At 45.3% G+C, this 20,418-nt stretch overlaps 1 protein-coding gene across 2 annotated transcripts in view; it reads left to right on the forward strand.

Moving 5' to 3' along the window:
* arhgap23a (Rho GTPase activating protein 23a) overlaps window positions 1-20,418 on the forward strand; it is a 66,662-nt gene that overhangs the window by 5,742 nt on the left and 40,502 nt on the right. The window contains exon 1 of one of the 2 annotated variants that reach the window (XM_086176141.1): window positions 8,645-9,222. The exons of the other annotated variant lie outside the window; for it this stretch is intronic. Coding sequence (XP_086032267.1) covers window positions 9,169-9,222 — 54 coding nt within the window. The 5' untranslated portion in view covers window positions 8,645-9,168. Of the gene's footprint in view, window positions 1-8,644; window positions 9,223-20,418 lie in introns of those variants that run through there. 2 annotated transcript variants of the gene reach the window in all.

Consider the following 20,418-nt stretch of genomic DNA (forward strand, 5'->3'; position numbering starts at 1 on the left):
CCCGTCCCCTCTGTGTTGCTCAGTCAGCTATTACTATATTCTGGTAGGATAATCTCCATAATCCCTGTTAAAGTGACACTGATTCATTTTTAAACTCCCGAAAAATAAAAAAGTTTCCGTTCCCTCCCTTTTTTCTGCACTGCCTTGCCACTGCTGAGCCCTCGTGTGGCCGTCAAATGCAACTGCTCCTCAATTTGTATCTTTTCAAGGGGATTGGGGATTATGTATTTAGTGAAATCTCTGTAAAGGACCAGATGGTGGTCTTTTTGTGAATCCAGCCCTTAACAAGTTTGTTTGTTTTCGCTGGTATTAATCACGGTAGTTGGTATTTGTCTTCTTTCAGCAAGAGAAAATATAATCCTCTGGTTCATAACCTTGTCAGAATTTATGTAATACATTTGCCATGGGAGATAGTATTTTGAATATTTTGTAATGCTTATATTATGCAATAAAAAACACTGACATCGCTTGCATGGTAATTCATGAGCATTCATGCACGTGTATTTGTCATTGTATGTGGGTCTCCTATCTTGGCCTGTGATTTGACTCAGACTTGAAGTTGTCCTCCGAGACTGGATGTATGAGGACCTGCCTCCCTCAGCTGAGGTAAAAAATCTGCTGTGTAGCCATCCGACCTCCAAAAGGAAAACACCTCGCTTTAAGGCCACGTCTAGACAAATTGATCTCTGTGTTTTTAAGGCCGGGGAAATACTTGGATTAGGATATGATCTTCTCAGCACTGCGGGATTATTCAATTCACAGTATTTACAGTAAGACTCGGGGTTCAACACCTTTTGTTGTCCCACATATGATGTATGCTGCAGAGTGAGATTCAGAAAAATGCAAAGATGTCTGAAGGGGACTTCTGTCATTTCAATAAACACATACAATTAACTTTTTTAAGGTTAAGTCTAAGGAAAAGATATTTTTTTTCTCATTTAAGTTAAATAAAATCAAATTTGCATCATGGTACTGTGAGCCTAATCTCTCTTGGGAATGGCTATAAGAGAATTAATGAATAAATTATTTTTGACTTTGCGTGAAAGGGTTAAATCTTGGAAGCCAAGGGGGGCCATGGTCCAGTGAAAACCACAATGTGGAAGTCAACAATGGCGACGGTTTAACTGTTTAAATCTGGCTAATAATAGCTAATAGTGCATGCTTAATCGTCAGTTAGTGTGAGTTTAATTGAAAAGTTGATCTGATGTTACTCCTGGACTGAAGGAGAAACCGAAAAAGCTCTGTTTGACCTGAAGAAGCAGTTTTCTTATCTTAAAAATAAAACTCCCCGAGTTCTATCCGGGTTCTCTGTCTTCCTCCTGGGGTTCAAAAACAATCATTCGGTTCAACGAAGACTAAGTTGTCAGTCGGTGTGAACGGTTGAATTGATGATTGTGTGTTTCTGCATGTGGCCCTGTGATTGACAGGTGATTGTTCTAGGTTAAACCCTGCCTCTCACTTCAGCCTCAGCAGATCCCCCCCCCCCCCCCCCCCCCCCCCGCGATCATCTCAGCAAAATAACCGGTGTAGACAGTGAGTGAATGATGTTATAAAGGAAAATTGGTAATTTTTCCCTGGGAAATGCCCGGCATTGTTGCTACTCGATGAGTAGTCACCATGGTAAACATTCAGACTTCTGGGATTTTTGATCAGGTCATTCCAAGGATTTTTCCAAAGTTAAAAATAGTGTCAAAATCATTTGTCTGGGTCCATTGACTTGTTTTCCTTAAAAGTTAGAACCGGAGCATTTGTTCTATTTTAATTTGAGTGCTATTGTCATATGTTCTTGACTCATCAGTAACCAGCAGCAAGAAAAAAACAAAAGCGTGTAAATATCTCTGCTGAGAAGTGATGGATCAGTTCCCGAATGTGACTCGAGGACATACATCACCCCCCAACTATCTCTATATCGCAGGAAGTAGTGGTGGCAGCAGGAAGTGAAACCTACGGAGGGTCAAGGAGCTGCTGGCTGGCTCTGTCAAACTGAAGTGATGGGGCGACGGGAAGGAAGTTCCCGCCGCCCCATCGCCACGCTGCTACTGGAACTATGAGTGTGTTTACTCTCCCTCTCAGAAGATGCTTAGAGGAAGCAAATGTGGTGGAGGGGGGTGGGGGGCAGAAAGCACGACAAGGAGTGCCCCTGTGTTCAAATGTGTGCCAAGCATTTATAGTAACAGCTCATATTTATAGAAAGATTGGAATACCCTGAATGGGATGAGTGTGACTCAGTCGCTATTTGTGTCTGGAGCTTTGGGTAACAAGGAGGATAGACGGAGCTGAGACTTCTGGGGGGGATTCATCTGTCCTTGCTATAAACTTTGACATGTGAACCACGGCTTCCCTCATTACATTTGCGGCATTTCCTTCTTTGTTTTATTGTTCTTTTATTTGAAATGCAAGTGAGTTGCTGCTGGAGTCAGTCCTCTAGAGTAGAAAGAAAAGGGTCAGGGTTTGGATGAGCTTACAGCTTGTAAGTCAGAAAGGTATGATATGTAACTCGACTCCGGGCTTACCTCACACTCAAAACATCTTTTTTCTTTCTTATATAAAAGCCAGCATGTAAGTAACAGAAAAAATATGCATTGGCCCAAACTCGGGCCGCACAGAGGCCCGGTGGTTAGGACTGTTGCCTCGCAGCAGGAAGGCTGTGTTCTCCCTGAAGTCTTCGTGTTCCCCCCTGTGTCTGCTTTGGTTCTTTCCAGGTTCTCCGTCTTCTCCCCACAGTCAGCACAGTTATTGAATGTCAAATTGTCTGTCGATGTGATTGAGAGAGTGAATGGTTGGACGTCTCTGTTTATGGCCCTGTGATTGACATGCTAAACTTCACCCTCAGCCAAATATCTGCTGAGGTAGCTTCAGTCTGACCCTAGATAATAACTATTCCAAATGCTACAAGGACATCTTAGTAGTGGAAATCACATTTAGTCATGACCTTTTGGTTTTTCTCTTAGTAGTGACAGAGTTTTAGTTCATGAAAATAACATTCAGTCAGTCCACAGTTACAGTCCAGACTGACAGCAGGACTCGTGTGCATTTAGATGAATAGAACAAAATTTTGATGAATAACTGAAGGCCTTCTTGACAAGCCTGCTAGCTGAACGTGTTGACATGTTGTGACTCTGTTTTTCAAAGACGTCTTTGAAGGTCATCCGGATTCATTTCATGTGTACAGTTAGCCTAAAAAAGCCAAATAAGCATTCACTATTCTCTGTCGAAATGTGCTGAAAAGTCCCAGGTTGGACTGGAGAGGTCAGAAGAACTGGAAACTCAGCAGAGTTTCTGCAAACTGAAGTTAGAAAGCGGGGCTAAAAATGAAGATTTAGTAAGCTTGGCCTCAGGATGTGGTTAATCAGCACGTCCAGTCGAGGGCAGCGGCCAGTGGCACGGCTGAGGTTTGTGCCCACGCCGCTCCGCATTCCTGGCCTCAGTGAGTCACTCTCTCCAGTGCTCTGCCGAGCTGAACGTCCGCACTGGATGCCGCTCCTGCAGCTGCAGGCTCTTTCTTCTCCACCAATCTGTCGTCGTATTTCGTCTGTTAATGCCGCAATCTGCAGAAGACTGAGCGGAGCAGCTGTGAGCTCCAGGTGGTGGTGGTCGGGGGTCGGAGTGGAAGGCCTCGACTGAGGAACGCCAGAGGAACATACATGACAGATGAGTTCTTGGAACCAAAAATTAGACGGAGGCAAACTGTCACGAAGACATCACTTTTTTTTTCTTTTTTTTTTAAAAAAAAGGATTTCCTGATCTGCTGAAAATTCAAGGGACTCTGAACCGCTGTAGCAGCACAGTAAACATCATACCTTTGAGCCCCTATGTAGTATGGCTCTAACATTTACACACACACCACCATAGACTTGTCCACTGTAAACACACACGCCCTTCAAACCTCCATGGTTTGCACTAATCTTTGTCCCGCTGTAACTATAACTGCACGCTTTTCTCTAAATGTCTGTTAGAACTGCTGTGCCCGTCGTACTGTTCATCTTGGCGCACAGTACTGTGTTTACACCACCATCTTTATTACTCTATCTACATGGATATCACATGCGTGGGATATTTTGTCATTCCTAAACAGTTTCCTTTCGAGCAGTAACAGGTTCAGTGCAGTGAGTTTTCCCCAAACTGTATTTAAGTGAGTGAAAATGAAAGAGGCAAGATGAAAGATAGGGACTCAGATTTGTATTTTCTAATCTTATCTTTAGATCCTGATTTTTGCTTATTTGCTTTCAAGTCATTTGCGCTCAAAGAAGTTAGTGATGTTTGAAATCGGTGCAGTTTCCTGGATCGGGTCAGACATTTCCTGCAGACAGATATACTCTTGTTGGCTTGTGAGTAGAGAATAATTGCATTTTCACAGTCTACCTGAATTTTCCTCTACTGGCTTGTATATACCATTTCTTCCCCGGTGCTTTCACCACTGCCTGTGTGTGTGATTTCAAGACCAAGAGCAAACAATAAACAAAATACATGCTTACAAATGACATTTCGTCTCGGGCAGCTCGATGTCTCAATCGGAACGCCCAGAGCGGGACATTAAAAATACCGTGCCTCAATAAATTTTTCAGTTTCAGCAGCCGAGAGCAAAGCAGTTTGTCACAATTTGTCTTCCCGTCTGCACTGACTGGTCAGCTGTTCCTTCCCTTGTGCCAGTTGTCCGGCCCAGACAAAGAGGTCTTCTCCTGTCACACAGAGAGGAGGGACTTTATGGCTCTGGCTGGAATCAGCACCCCAAACTTCCCACAGCCGCCTTCAAAGGAGCGCCGCAGGATCCTTTGTCGTCAGGCGGCGAGAGGTGACCTTAGTGGGGGTCGAGTAGGAGCATGTCCCACCAAGGTCGATGCCGTCCATGTCTCAATCACACACTTGCAGACCCGTAGCGGTCTGTAAATGCTTTGCAGCAAGCAGCTGAACATGTCTTCTTAAACCCGGTGAGATGAGAACACGATATTACAGTAAGCCGGATCGTGCGGGTTTCTGCGGCTTCCCCTGCTCTGAGCGAGCGGCCCCAGCTCTCCCTTTTCATGCTATCAGGCCCAGACAGCGATAATCATCCTCTTATTGCATTTGAGTCGAGGACACGGAGACGGTTACGCTTCTTATTAGATCAGCCGGGAGAGAGAGAGAGACTACTGAGAGTTGGCGGGATCCAAGCTCCATTAATAAACGCCAACCTATCGAGCACGTGGGCGGCCCAGTGCTCCTGATGGAGGGATTATGAACTCTGCAGCGGTTCAAAATAGTAGACGTGGTCTGAATGTACCTGGATTGTTTTGACATGGTTATCGATTAGACATTGATTTGATGGACTGGCTCAACAAGAGGGGAACTGATGGGAAGCAGAGGAGACGTGAATGAATCGCAGGAAGTAAAACTTCAAGGGGGCAAACTAGAAGTTCAATTGAGCGACGATGATTCATAGCTCTATAGCTGTGCAATGTGAACTGGCCTGGATTGCCTGCCGTGATCTGCATTGCCTCGCCCACCCCCCGCCCCCTGCCTCCCTTGGCCTATCACTCCCCCTCCCTCGTCTCCGTCTGCCGTTGCAGCCTCAGTAGCAAAGCGGGAATCTCGTTATTGCCGGGCCTCCCCGCCCCACTCAGACAGGACCTCTTACAGGGTCTGGCCATCGGACGGCGTTGGGAGAGAGCGGTCAAGCGAGTAAATAGGATGATGGTTGTTTATGGGTTTGTCGGACAAGACGCCAGGCCGCGTGTGTGATTATATAATGACCCGGAGAGGCCGTCCGTCGTCTCTTGATGCTCCTTCGCCCCCCACCCGGCCCCAGGCCTCAGCGGAGAACGATCAGGAGGACTCGCCTCGCATCCTCGTCAGATTAGGTCTTCGTTGCCTCTGCCCGAGGCTGTGTGTCAGGGACTGAGGTTGACCTAAAGAAGCAGCAGGAGGAGGAGGAAGAGTAAGATGCTCACTTTGAGGCAGCGATGAGCGAGTCAGAAGATGATAAAATATATATGTTTGGTGTTCACAATACAGTTGCTAATATATTAGCATTATTATGTTCATAGTGTGACTCACCCCTCTCTTTACGCCCCTCACTCTCAGCCGACCAGCAGCCATCAATAATTGAAAAGCCCATTTTTCTTGCCTGACAGGCAAATTGCTGTTCGGCGTGTGTCCGTGCGCTACAACATGGACAAAGTTCAGCACAGGAGGGATATGATATCATCTAGTCATTCACTTCAGTCACGCTGATAAAGCCTTCTGTCTGCTAAAATCCAAGTTCCCTATATTCTTCTTCCAGCTGTCCTTTTTTGTCAGGACGGCGCTTTAGATGTTGGTCACAGCTCTTTCAGCTGTACGATGAACCTGCAGGGAAATGATCTGCTTCAGAGAGATCGAAGTCGATTTGAAGGCCGCGACTGCAGTGTTCAAAGTGGACATGGGGGAGAAGAGCGTGAAGACAGAGGAGGAAGTGTTATGATGGAGGCCAAGCTGATGGACATAGCGCTCAGCTTGGGAAGGCGTGTTTCCCCACAGGCAGGCAGCCTCTCAAAGTGGTTGTCCTTGCCCACTGCAATATTCGTCTCCCTCTGGGGTAATAGAATCCACATGGGCCTCGTGCTTTGAGAAGCCTGGTTGTTCTCACCTCTGGCCTAAACAGCAGGGATAGAAGCAGAGGAGCTGTAACGTGAAGAATGTTTTTTTTTTTTTTTTTTTTGTGACAGGGTTTTGTTTTGTTTTTTATTCTGATCAAGATCTTTCTGTACCTCGTGCCTCCTTGGGTTCTCTCTGTGTGGCCACCTCACGTCCTACATATCCTTAACCGGGTTCTCTCCAGCTTCTCCGTCTTACGTCTACAGTCCAAAAACAGTGACCAGCTTCATTTCAGACTCTCAGTTAACCCTAGGAGAAATTCATTGGATGTCTCTATGCTGTATAAGGCTCTGTGATCAAAAAGTTAAACCCTACTTCTTGCCCAACATTAGCTGTGATTGGCCACCTTCACCTCCCAAACCGTGTGTGCAGGATGAGCAGAATATACTGTATATATATATGTATTGTAGTTTCTACTTCAGGTATATGAATATCTTGCCGAGGAAATAAGCTTATTGAAATAAAGAAACAAACTTCAATAATGTAACATTCGCTGAATTTCGTATATCAGAGTTGATACTCTTGAAATGTGATATTGTTTCATAAAAATCAACAGAAAAAGGCTTAGTGAACATGGAAAGTTGCAGTCATCGCCCACTCCACGATGTCGATATCCCACATAGTGCTTGCATGTAACATCTGTAGCCTAGACTTCCTGTTCCGCAGATGACTAAACTTCCCCTGATCATGTGCCCATTGATTCATATGGGTATTTAACTGATGGCCGAAAACAAAAAAAGATGTGAGGCCTTTTTTTTCCGAGAATGAATAAATCCAATTCCGCCTGTCGGGTCGAATTCATGACATCAAGGAATGAGATCATCACCTCTGTCTTTGTTTGCCCTTTTCTGTTCGGTCGTTTGTCATAAATTACATGCTTGAGTTATTTTTGGTGGAAGGAATTATCGTTGTTTGGGAATTATATATTCCAGGTAGAAGTGTCTGATGTGTTTGGCCTCTCTGTGACGGGAATACGGTGATTATATTGCTGTTTTCATTGAATGAAAGAGTCGACGCTTTCATTCTTGTGCTGTACTTTGATAGTTCTGGAGGTACTTTATCCATATTTTTACATGGCTTGCATTTTTTTTACAAAACTTTATGAATAGGTTTTGGCTAGCAATCACTTACTTCATATATATATATATATTTTTTTTGGATGAATCTGAAATTAAGAAATTAACCAGCCTTCATCCCTGGGATCTGTCTAATTATCCAAATCAAGATTCTACATTCACGCCTTTTATTTTCTTTCAGGATTCCCAAAAATCCCAGTGGATGCCTTTTAGTCTCAAGCTGAAAACTATTTCCTTTTTGTGAGTTTATGATTATTCTTCGAATGAACAAACTCCAGTTTACGGAAAATAGAATCAATCGCATCCAAAATCCCATATTGACTATTTTTACATTTTCAACAACCGTACTGACAGTAATACTGTATTAAGTTTGAGTTAATTCAGTATGGAACAAATATAATTATTGGAATATTTCACAGTATATTTAAGTCCGATTCTTATATGTTTTCCAATGATAATTTGCGAATGTATTTATCTCGTTGTATCGTTTCAAACTTTACATTGTCTGCTGGTGGCGTCCGCGGTTCCGCCCACCGTATCCCGCCAGTGTTGCGGCGCAGCCAGAGGGAGCCCGCACGCCGCGGCTGTGCGGGGCGGCGCGCGTGGATTTACTAAACGCACCCTCCCCTCGCGGTCGACCCTCCTCCGTCCGCGCAGGGTCAAGTTAAGTGACACGCAGCGCTTCCAAGCACTTCAAAATAAATCTAAAAACAAATCATAACAATGTAACAGAAGGGGGGGGGGGGGGTGAGTTATTTTATAGGAAAACCATAAAACAGGAAATGACTGAATATTCCCGAAAAGACCAGTTGCTGTACAGTAGAAACTTCAACACGCTGTGTTTATTATTAGTTTTCTTCCTTTACTTTGAAACAGACTTTTTAATTCCTCTCCCTTCAGTCGCAGAGAATCTTAACATCTTAAAACCTTAAAAAAAACTCACCCACTTACTGTAAATTGTAGTAATTTGTCTGTACATATGTTCACAACTGTGCAATATTTCATAACAGCCACATGTATAATATTTTGTGCACTCCTTTCACGTGCTTCTTATTCTGAAAGGGGCGCCTTCGTACTTCCGGTATTCGACTTCAGCAGTTGACGAGTCAGTCAGTTTCTAGGCAGCACAGAGGGGATTTAGTTATGTACGGCCGGTGAGGTCTGGCGGTAGAAGAAGAGAAGAAGAAGAAGAAGAAGAAGAAGAAAGAAGAAGAAGAAGAGGAGGATGAGGAGGCGGAGGTGGAGGAGGGGGAAGCCCGTTGAACGCCCCGAAACAACAGCAACGGAGTAGAGGTTCTTTTTTTTTAACGGGCAAGTAAGCTAGGGCAGTTTGCGACAAGTTTTGCTCGCATGCGTGTGTGCGCGCCGCTGACCGGAGAGCATTGTCCCGCCCGGACTCCCCCGCCGGCTACCGCCGTCGCAGCAGCAACAAAAACTCCGCGTCCCGCCGCTGCAGCCCCGCAACAGTCCGCGCTGTCCAATGAATGGAGTTGCCTTTTGCCTTGTTGGAATTCCGCCCTACGCCGAGAACCACGTAAGTACCCGGATACTGGCGGCCGAGCGCGCCCGGCACCCGTGTTTGGACAGTCTGAAGTGTGCCGTCAGAGAGCGTGATTTCCTAAGAGGATTAACACTAGTTTACATTGTACACACACACACACATACACACACACACACCGACATACTGTACCGAAGTGTGCGTGTGTGCGTGTCGATTTTATGAACCCGCGATCGATTGCTATTTTGGCTGGACTGAATCCATTTTCCCCCCTCTATCATCATATATTAGTAATATGTATTTTTTTTGTTAGTTTTTTTGTTCTTTTTTTTGCTTGTGCGGTAGTTAGGAGGCAATCCCCAGCTGTCCGATCTTAACGGGACGTCCCAGACGTGGATGTGTTGGCAAGGGAGTGTCAGTCAGTGTGTTCAGCGGTGGGTATTTCTTATATTAGTCCAAACAATGACAAAAAAACAAATCCTTCTGTGAAGATTGAGGCGTGAGACTGTGCCAGGACATCTCATGGTTTTCTTTCCTGGACTTGGCACGGTCCAAAGAGTGATGCAGCTAATGGAAATATGGGGAAAGTATGACCTCCACTAAATGAACATCACAAGACCGCACAGTGTTTTTTTTCTTCTTATTTTTCCCCTTTTTTTCCCCTATTCGCACTTCCTCATAATTTCATCACACCCGGTGAAACATGTCAACAAAAACAGACAGTCTCTTCCCACAGATGTAGCATAAATGGAATTCTGTTTGATGACCCGAGTGCAGTTATCGGGTAACATTTTCCTCGGATGTTAATTGGTGGATGTGAAAAGATTATATTGTTTGAGAGACTGTATTTAAAATTCCATTTAGTGAATGTGATAAAAAAGATGGCTTGGAGAGGGGGGGCAAGGATTTCTTTGCCTCGCTTGTGCAAACGGGCCTAAATCACAAAAGTAAAGTAAACAAACAAACAAACAAAACCTACTGCATCTGCAGTTTGCTGCTCGTCTTTGAATCCCTGCATAATTTCTGTTTGTCGGAAACCTTAAAAAGTAAAAAAAAACATAGAAATGACAATCGGGATATAAAGAATATGTTATTTCTAATAACCAGATCAGCAATATAGGGTTTCCTGCTGGTCCACCCCCCAAGCCTGGACAGAGATTATGGATCTGTACGGAGTATGTGAGTGGAGAATCTGTATCTGAGTGGAGAATAAACAAGTGTATATTTCATTCCTCCCGTTTCGGGTCAAACTGAGGAGCTGATGTGTCATGGTAAAGTCATGAGGTATGGTACGTGGCCCCAGGCGGTGGTCTGTGTGCAGGTTGGTCTCCTGCCCAGCGCTGCGTGCTTTGATTTAACCTCAGCGAGGCCTCGGCTCCAGTGCGGTTGTGCTGAAATAGTTGGCGCTTCCTTTTTTTCTTTCATCCTATGTAGTGTATGTCTGCTATTTATATGTGTGTATGTGTGCATGTACAACCTTTGCTGTCACTTTGCACACTCCATAGAATTAAGAATTCATTAAATCTCTCTCCTCAAATATCTTTGCCCCCCCCCCCCCCCCCCCCCCCCAGCACCTCAGCCGTCTATCGTCTGTTTATTCCCTCCGGCAAAAGAACGTTTTCCTTTTCTGTGGCTTCGCTTTGATTCAGCCTCCCCTGGTTGTGTGTCGCCATCACACCCCACGAATGCGCCTTCAAACAAGTTGAAGTCACTTTTATCTTTCAAATTTCAGGCCTGTTAGTGTTGAAGTAAAAAAAAGGAAAAAGTGGAGCGGGTTTGCAATAACTGTGTAACGACAGCTGTGCATCATCTCCTCAGTCAACAGCAGCTCATAAATGCCATTTTTTGTTCTGCCGGCGTAGGTCTCCTCTTTCAGGTGAGCCTCCGCCCTGACCTCCGCTTCGATTCCCTGACCTATTTCATACCCGACCTTTGACCCCACCCACATGAGCCAACAGCCAGCTCTTGTTTGAGCGAGGCCTCTCTCATTCTCTCTGTGCTTTTTGCTCGCGTTCAATCAAAGTGAGGAATTTTCCCTTGCAACTTTATAGAGCTGTAAAACTCACAGATACGAAACTGTATGTGCAGGAGCGGAGAAGAAGAAAGGATGGAGGAGCCTGTTTTGCTGAGCGCTGTTATGATGCCAGAGTGTTGTTCGCCTCTCAGTGCAGGGCTGAGATCGATAGATCTGTTTGTAGCGGGGCGGCAAACAGCAGGGTTGGGCGGAGGTTAAGACGAGACCCCGGTGTCCGATGCTGCGTTATGTCACATGACACCTGACTTTATTGATGAGTGCAATGAACATCTTATGGCGACCGATCTTAAAATCCCCATGTTGGTTCAACTGGTTCATTTGAGTATTTTTTGCCCTTCTGTTACTGCAGTACTACCCTGGCCTCATGAATATCTGCACAGGAAGTGCTTGTTATAAGTGGCGTGTTTTTTTGTCCTAATGCTTTAACATTTGACTTCTTCCTTTGCCCAGCTCTGTTTACCTAAATTTGGGGCTTCACGTGGAGGTCCGGCTTCCGAGGGCCACTAATAGCTACCCCCGGATCATTGGTAACAGTAAGGAGTCAGGGTTGACGCAAGCATGAACTAAATGCTTTTACTAGCATTTTCACGCCAGAACGCCCGGACGGAGCTTCGGGTTTTGTTACGCTTTTATACACCTGCTATTATGGTTTGGACCGAGCTGAAGAGTCAGGAGGTCCAGACCAAACAGGCTTGGTATAAAAACACCCCGTGTCCTGTGTGGACGCCTGCGGGACCAGCTGGTCACACACCAGCCGGCTCAGAAAAGGCTGCAGGAGGAAAAATGGCCGAGGCCCATCCAGTCGGCAGGTCCAGGATCAGTTGCTGGTCAAGGCAAGTAAAGTGAAAACAGCTGTGTGATGCTGCAGAGGAAAGCATTTCTGTGATCACTAGCAGATGGCTCCGCCGCGCAACAGGAACATGGCGGAGAATTCAGCAATCCTGAGAATTTGACACGATTTTCACATCTTTGATAATCCACTCATCCAACATTTTGACGGGACACCAGCCGGATTGAAGCTCTGAAGCGAAGTGTATACTGGATTTGAGATGACGGATTTAAAGAAAAAACATTTTTAAGTGGTCAAATATTATTCTCCCTCTTTTTTTTCAAGAGAATTAGAATTTACTGTTTAACAGAGGACTATTGCAGGGGTCTAACAAATTGCCGGATCTACTAACTTTGGATTGGAAAAACTTTGCAATTAAGCAAAACATAGTTATTTGAACACAAGACAGTTCCATATTTAAGTAGGTGTTTCCATAGTGTTCAGGGCCAGACGGCAAAAATAAAGGTGTTGAAGACTGAGAATTTTCTTAACTCGTTTAAAAGATTTTTTTGCACGAATTGGCTAACACAAGTCACACATGAGCAACGTACCTCTATTTCCTGTCATAATTTAACTTTTTTTATAGGTGTCAGTGCTGTGGCCTCTGAGCCTGACAGTAGATTTCTTTACAGCCTGGTGGCCTGTAAACACCGTCCAAACATCCCTCGCATTCCTCCTCACCAGGCCTTGAGACAACAGCTGCACCACCTCACATCCACAATCATTCACATGGACAGTGTGCGTGCAGACACACTCTTAATTACCCCTGCACACACACACATATGGAGTCGTGCACCAGTGTGCACAAATGTAGGCACGTTGGCATGTTAACGTCACGCATCAACCTGTGAGCAGGTGCATGAGACGCGGCTGCAAACACAAACACCGTATTTAGCTTTTTTTAAACGCAGGGCTCAGCCGTGCGTTCTGATTGGGCCTTCCTCCTCCTCCATGTTTACGTGAGGAGGTCCTTGACGCTGCACAAACATGGCGTGGCCAGCATGTAGGTGGTCGAAGGACATCAGTCATCAACGACCTTGTTCACTGTTGTTGAGAGCTGAGTGGTGGCTGCAGCGCTGCAAAGCAGGCATGTTTCAGTAATGGCTCCTTATTGATTTTGCTGAGGTCAGTCAGTCAGTCAAGATCTCTCTCAGTAAACTGACTTTGCACTCTCATTGGAAATAATTTTTTTAGCTTTGCAATCATTACCTGTATCTTCGAAATGTGTTATTACATTTGTTGAATATACAAATTTTAAAAAGTAATTTGCATACAATTCCTATTCAATAGTTTGATAGTATGAAGGACTGCCGGATTCTGGGAGTTGTTTTGCGTATTGTTTAACCAGTTCTAAAAAGACTTCGCAAGTAAGCTAACATTAATGAGCCATGTTGCCTTCTCCATTCAGCCCGTGACAGACCGTGTTCAAGGTGAGTTTTACCTGTCCAGAGTGGTGATGGGTCAGTTACCGTCGCACTCTCGAGCTCCAGCTGGATGTGCTTCATTTCAGGTTTTAGGGCGAAATCAAAGCCCCCCCTAAGAGATCAGGCCCAGTTATGTTTGAGACCCTGTGCTGTTTTTTTTTAACTCACTGCATTGTCTTTGCATGGATGGTTATAAAACAATACAGGGGGCTTCAGCCCAATGCAGCGCTCAGCTCAATCAGAGGAATGGAGAACGCGTCAGATCTTGTTCTGAAGCAACGGCCCTGTCTGTTTGTCTCTGTCAAGGATCAGCCTGAGGGCTGCTTTGCAGGGTCGGAGTCAGTGTCAAGGTTCAAAGGTTAGAGCCTCCAACCCCAGCCTTCATCGCACACGTGGCCCCTTGTGGGGAGGCTAAAGAGGCAGGAGGGGAACCCTTGCTGTTGTGTGCGACGGGGGCTGACAGCGGTTAAGTGGGGGCAAACTTTGACTGATCTCCATTCAGACAATCGGACCCCGCATCTTGTTGTGTCTTTCTCACGCCTCCATATCAGCCCTGCGCATTTTTCACTCGGTCTCTCACCGTGTTTGGATTCCTCCTGAGAAAATGTGAGGAGGGGGCATAAGGGTGCATGTGGATGAATGTCTCCTTAACCCAGGAGGTGCACTGCGGTCTTCCTCCAGTCAGCTGTGAAGCCTGCGATAACTGGAATGTGCGCGAGGCTGGAAAAAAAGAGGACGAGGGCAGTAGGAAAACAGGGCAGGAGGTAACAAAATCAGCAGATGAGTCAATCGGTAAACTATGTCAGTGTGACAAGCGTAAAAAAAAGAAAAAATCAAAACAATGCAGCCATTAAAATGGAAGGCATGCAAAAATAAAGTGGGTTCTGCTAGATTTATGCCGCACTAATGTGAACCACAAGTGTTTTCTTTCATTCTGCTGCAAGATAAACAGACTGTTTTTGTTTTTGGAACCTCATCAATGTTTTCCCCCCTCATTTAAAGTTTTGACTGAGATTCGGAAGATTTCCATCATTATTACTGTTATTCTGTCTGTATTTGTGCCACTTATCCTGCACAAGTGAGTAAGAGCATGTAGAGATATAAAATTCCACATTAAGACGCATGCATGCATGTATAGATTATTTCAGCGTTTGCAAACACTTTAAAAATCCATAGGATGTAGTTTAGAAGAGATTTAGCAAGGTAATGTAGCAGCGTGAACTAGATTGACTGTTGGTTGTAAAAGTCAGACGGTACTTTAAATTTTAAAGGCATTTTCATCATTTGTTCAGATCAGATCCTAGAATTCATTTTCATCACATTGCACCTTTCATGTACTTCATGTCGAAGGCTGCACTGAGGCCTTGCAGGATTACCTCTGCGGGAAAAGCCAGGAACTGCTCTTCCTCTGGCGCATCATGCGTCTTTTCGTGATACTCTGGTTTTCTCACAGCTTACTACTGTGTCGTCAGGACAGCTTCTGTTTGCTGGTTTACTCTTTGTGTGGAAGGATTGAAGTATTGGAGCTGGAGAACCATCTCACTGGCCTCTACCTGGACATCCCAAACAACCAGCAGTGTCATCTTGCAGGGGTTGCAGCTGCATCTGTCTTAGTGTTTAGTAGTCTCCAAATGATTGGGCGGGGTGGTCATTTTGACAGGCGCAATTATAAGACTGCGATTAATGTGTAGCCAATGAGGACCTAAGGATGCTGAGAAAAGATAGAGCCCTTTTCCTGCTCTGTAGCGGTACTGCCACTGTTTACATGCTCCGATTAACAGCCTGCTTGGGCCGGTAGGGAGTTGGCTGCTCTTGATGGTGGGAAGGTGGACACGGGAAGGTTTAGTCCGGACGTTATAGTCCGGACGTACCATTTCTATAGTTGTGTGTTATTGCACTTCTAGAGTAGTGGCTCTGGAAGAGGGAGCCCCAGATATCAGCAGAAAACGTGCATGACTAACTTTCCCTTCCCCAGAATAGGTTTTTCCACAGTGACAATGCAGTCAGCTCACCAGAAGCCCTCAGGTTGATGAGATTTGGGATGCTCTTTGTGCCGAGCAGTTTACTTCCATGAGTTGTGTGTGTGTGTGGGGGGGAAATAATATGTTGACTATTGTAAGCCAGAGCAGCTTCATAAACACCCATTTCTGTAGACATTTTCACATTAAGCCGCAGGCGCACCCGTGGCTGTTGCCGATCTGAGGCATTTTGAGCCTGCAGCAGCAACATATCATTAACCATGCAGGGAAAAAAATTATCCTGGCCACGTCTGGAAGTGTTTTTATCATTCTTCAGATGAGCTCGCACGTGGACGTGCAGCTCCCGTCTGGAATGCCGGGTCGGTCCGTGGTTCTGAACACATCGGTCAAACCTGTCATGACCAATGATTGGTGTTTCTCTCACGTCATTTGAATATTTTGCATCTGGGTGTTGGAGCGCATATCACAAGTGGATGGAGTGGTGAATTCAATGCTTGCATAATTCTGTCACTTCCCTATTGAGACGAATTAAGTCAGCTGGTACGAACATGCCCTTGTTCGTTTTCCCTAGAGTTGAAGAAAGTAGAGTGTATCCGCGATAAAACCAGATCTATCCAAGAAACAGTAAAGATGCCCCGTTTCCCGCCCCGTACCCGCGACACTTTAAAACACAAGTTCCGTGTTGCACCAATTTACCGATGCAAATATCTGGCCAGTTCTTCAATTTAGAAACCCACTGTTTGCCCAGTTGTTCTCTTGTATCCCTCCTCTTAAGAATCGCCCTCCTTCATCAGGTAATATTCAGTCAGTGTTTAATACCCCTCTAAATTCCAGCTTTCTTATTTCCCTGCCACCCCCGCCCCTGACTTTGAGTAAATGTTTTGTGCTTTGATCCCCCTCCGCTGCCTTCTTTGGTCATCTCCCTTCGGTCTACTCCTGGTTTCTACAGCCACTTGCGCTCCCATCTATCAAACTCTTCCAGAATGCGCACCCAAGGAAATGTTTGGATATTGATTTTGCTCTTCTTTTTTTTTCTTTCTTTTTACATTTTTTTTTTTCAAAGCTAAATGTCACCCATAATGTGGTTACGTTTGCCTAAGTAAATCTGAGCCTTAGAAAGTTTGTTTCATCCCCCCTTCTCCGCCTGCTCAGTTTACAAATTGATAACCGGGGGCCCAGAGAACTTCTGCTAGCTTTTCACGGCTGTCTTTAATCTGAACACAGCTGAAGCCTTACGAACGCGTCAGATGGCCGTGTCAAGCCTCCAGTTTTGGTTAGTCAGTCCCCCATTTAGTGACTGAAACCGACAAGTGTGTCGCCCCACAGAGGTTTCTGGAGTGAAACACTGGGAAAAACTGAGCAGGGCGGTTTGTTTCTGTAGGGCCAATAATCACAGTAGCCGTTGGGACATTCAAACCGGATTAATCTGGGCTGACAGAGGTTAAACATGCGGAAATGTGAGCATCACTTTTATTCCTGTTATGGCAAAGATATTTCTTTCTCATCCTTGAGCTATGTATTTCTTTTACAAAAATGGGCTGAATTATGGTTAATGTCCATGGTTACACAAGGTGATTCTCTGCCCATTCAGCCATTCATCATTTAAATAGATAATCCTGCACAGAGAAGTGTGTGTGTGTGTGTGTGTGTGTGTGTGTGTGTGTATGGAGGGGCAATTGCAGTTGACGGTGGGTGGTGGGATTTAACCTCATCTAGACACCTGTCAATCACATGGCCATATATTATCTATGGGTTTGTGTGTGTGTGTTTGTGTGTATTTATGTTTATGTGTGTATATATATGTATACACATATGTATATATATCTATATCTATCCATCTATCCATGTATATTATACATACATATATATAGATAGTTATAGAGATAGATAGATATGCATACACACACGCACGCACACACACACACACACACACACACACACACACACACACACACACACTCATATATGTCCGTATGTATATGTTGCTTTTCATCTACACTGTTCCAGCACGACTCTGCTCAACTCAGTTTGTGTGGTTTTCCATTTCTCCACTTTGCCTCCTCAATGTTAGCGGGGTCGTTATTGCATGGCACACGGGAAAACTGACCAGATGCTATATATGCAAAACTAAACACAAAAAATGTAGAACATGGATGGAGGCGTTACTTCTTTTTTTTAAGTGATGGGTTTTATTCTCCTGTTTAACAGTGTGCCCATTAACAACATTCTCTGTATTAGGCCGGCAGTCTGTTGACATCAGTTTTTTAGTATCAGCTCAAATTGCTTGGAACCTCACCAGATCAGGCACTACAACATATACTGGGTACGAGGTGGTGGAAATGCAAAAAGTACCAAGATGGGCCGTGATGGGACTTTTCTCTCAAAAGCTCCATTAGAGATTTTCAACTGTTCACTCTCTCATTTACAAACAATTAATATTTTAGAGAACCAGGTTGGATCAGGGAAGATAATGTTGTGAGGCAAGAGTACAAACTGTTGCACCAACATGCATCCACCACAATTCCTTGCACATTTTTAGATATCTTTTGTTTTGTTTGTTTTATAGCTAGGTTCTGCGGCCAGTGATGTATCAACAGGAAGCGGCGGGCCGATCTTGCGATAGCGAGGGCTGATCCTACCATGTTTGTAACACACCATTCAGTATCTGTGTACCATCTCTGTACCACCAGAGATGAAGACGAGAAGAAGGAGGGTCGTGAGGGACCTGGAATCACTTTGAGCTTTCTCCCTAGCCTGCACACTTGTTCCGTGTGAAGCCCCAGACCCGGACAAGATTGGAGCAAATTTAAATTTAACAGGGCGGTAGATTTGTCAACTCATAATTTATATGGTAATTGATTCGACTGCCTGAAGACCCCCCCCCCCCCCCCCCCCCCGTCTATTGCTCCAATGCTCGGCATGTTGTTCACTCAGTGTGACTCTGCAGAGTCACAAGGGCTGGATGACGGATCGTAATTTGAGATGGTCTTGGAAGGCATATTGGAAATATGAGCTCTCAGATGATACCATGAGTCCAGCCATCTTTTTTTTTAGGCATTTTCATGCTCATAAGACGGAGTTAGTGATAAAGCTCCAGATCAACCAAATCTTCACGTTTTAGAAGCACCTCTGATTGAATTTCTCGCTGTTACAAGAGCACCCCAAAATGTCATCCCCCCTTCTTCCCTAAGGGTTTAATTTGAAACTTAGATGGCTTCCTTGGTGCGGTGCGAGCAATGGCAAGTGGCAGGAATGTAAAAACCAGATGACCTGGGATGGAAACTCCAGGCAGGCCATCTCCCTGGCTCTAATAAGCACAATGCTCGCACCTTCTTTTTCCGTTTTTTTCTCCTCCCCCTTCCGTGGCTCACAGCTCTTCCCTCTGTTGGTCGGGCCTCCCAAGCTGGCTCAGTACGGTCTCCACCACGCCCTGAAGCCTGGACGCCTGCCTGGTGTGGGGCCTCACATAGCGAGATGCGAGAGTGGATCCGTTTCCAGCCCTCGCCGAGTAGAACGCCGACGTCATTTTCAGTCACCGAAGTTATAATTTTCATCTGTTAATTACACGGGGGGGGCTGAGAAGAGCTAAATATATACATGTGGGCTTGTGGACGGGGTGGGGGGATGGCTCAGAGCGTGGCTGTTCCTTCCCCAGATGCAGACAGGGGGCGGGGAGATGCCGGAGCCCTGCGGTTTTTCTGTAACTGTGCGCTTCTGAGGCCTTAAAAACAACCAGGGAGGAAAGGGAAGAAAAGAACAAGGAGCAGCGAAAGAAGTAGGGAATGGGGAGGGGGGGCTTTTATTGCAGCGGAGCTCAGACGTGACACTCCCAGCGGTTGTGGTCAATACACGGGAGAAGCGGGCGGCGGGGGAGGGGGTACAGTGCCAGAAAACGGGGGTATCGCTTTGCCAGATGTGGTCATTTAGGCTCCCTGGAGCCACTGGAAGCTGAGAAAGTAGGGCCTGGATGGGGCTGAAGAAATTAATCCGAGCGCCGGCGGGACCAGAAAGACTCGCCCACTTTGCTTACGGCGAAGAGTGAGGATGAGCTGCGTGACGGGGGAAATTCCCCAGAAAGACCAGCGGTTTCCACCTCAGCAGATCTGTTCTGAGCTCCCACCTGGCCACCCGTTTGAGCCACGCAAACTTTCACGTGAAAAGCAGTCACGCAAGGAGACTGGATATCTTGGATAGCTATCTTAATTTTTTTTTTTAGTGCCGCGTGCCAGCCAAGAATGACTTGGCGCCCCCTCAGATTGAACTTCCATAAATCACGCAACCGTTAAGTGATTTCAACTCTCGAGAGAAAACCATGCATGAAAACCGATTTTGAACCCACACTTAGTATGAAAGTCACCACTGTAAAACATTTCACCCTTAGGGTTCTTTACCCTCCACTTGGAGACGCACCTTGTTGGTTCTCATGGCAAACTGCCAGGCAAGCTGGGATCTGGTGTTTTTGTGATTACGCCGAAAGCCAGAGTCAAGACGAAGCCTGACAAACCCGGAGGGAGGCACACATTTGTCAGAGGATTCCAGAGTGACTTAGATATTCACCCCCCCAACAGGAAAAAAAAGCAAAAAAAATACACACTTACGTAGGACTGCCAGTATGTCAGCATGACGGTCGGCTGAGAGCTGGTTTTACTGACAGATAGTGGATGGTCGGAGTAAATAAGAAATATTTTCCACCACGGAATAAATGCAATGGCAAGAATACGTTTTTAGCTCTAAGGGAATAAAAGATAAATCACACCAGTGAACCTTTTCCCTGATTTATCTCAAATTTTTGAGCTTCATTCTTATAAAATTATTTTTTTCCTTTCAAGTCCTGCCTTTTTATTCAAATGTTTTAACTTTGTTCATGTCATGTTATGATATATTGAATTATATTGCGATTTTTTTTTCTTGTACAATTACCACTCTATCTTGGAAATCCTCAACGGAGAGCAAAAACTCCTAGAC

Source organism: Fistularia commersonii, chromosome 28, assembly GCF_037954325.1.
Source record: "Fistularia commersonii isolate RoL2024-O1a breed Wild chromosome 28, RoL_Fcom_v1.0, whole genome shotgun sequence".
NCBI classification, from domain to species: Eukaryota; Metazoa; Chordata; class Actinopteri; order Syngnathiformes; family Fistulariidae; genus Fistularia; species Fistularia commersonii.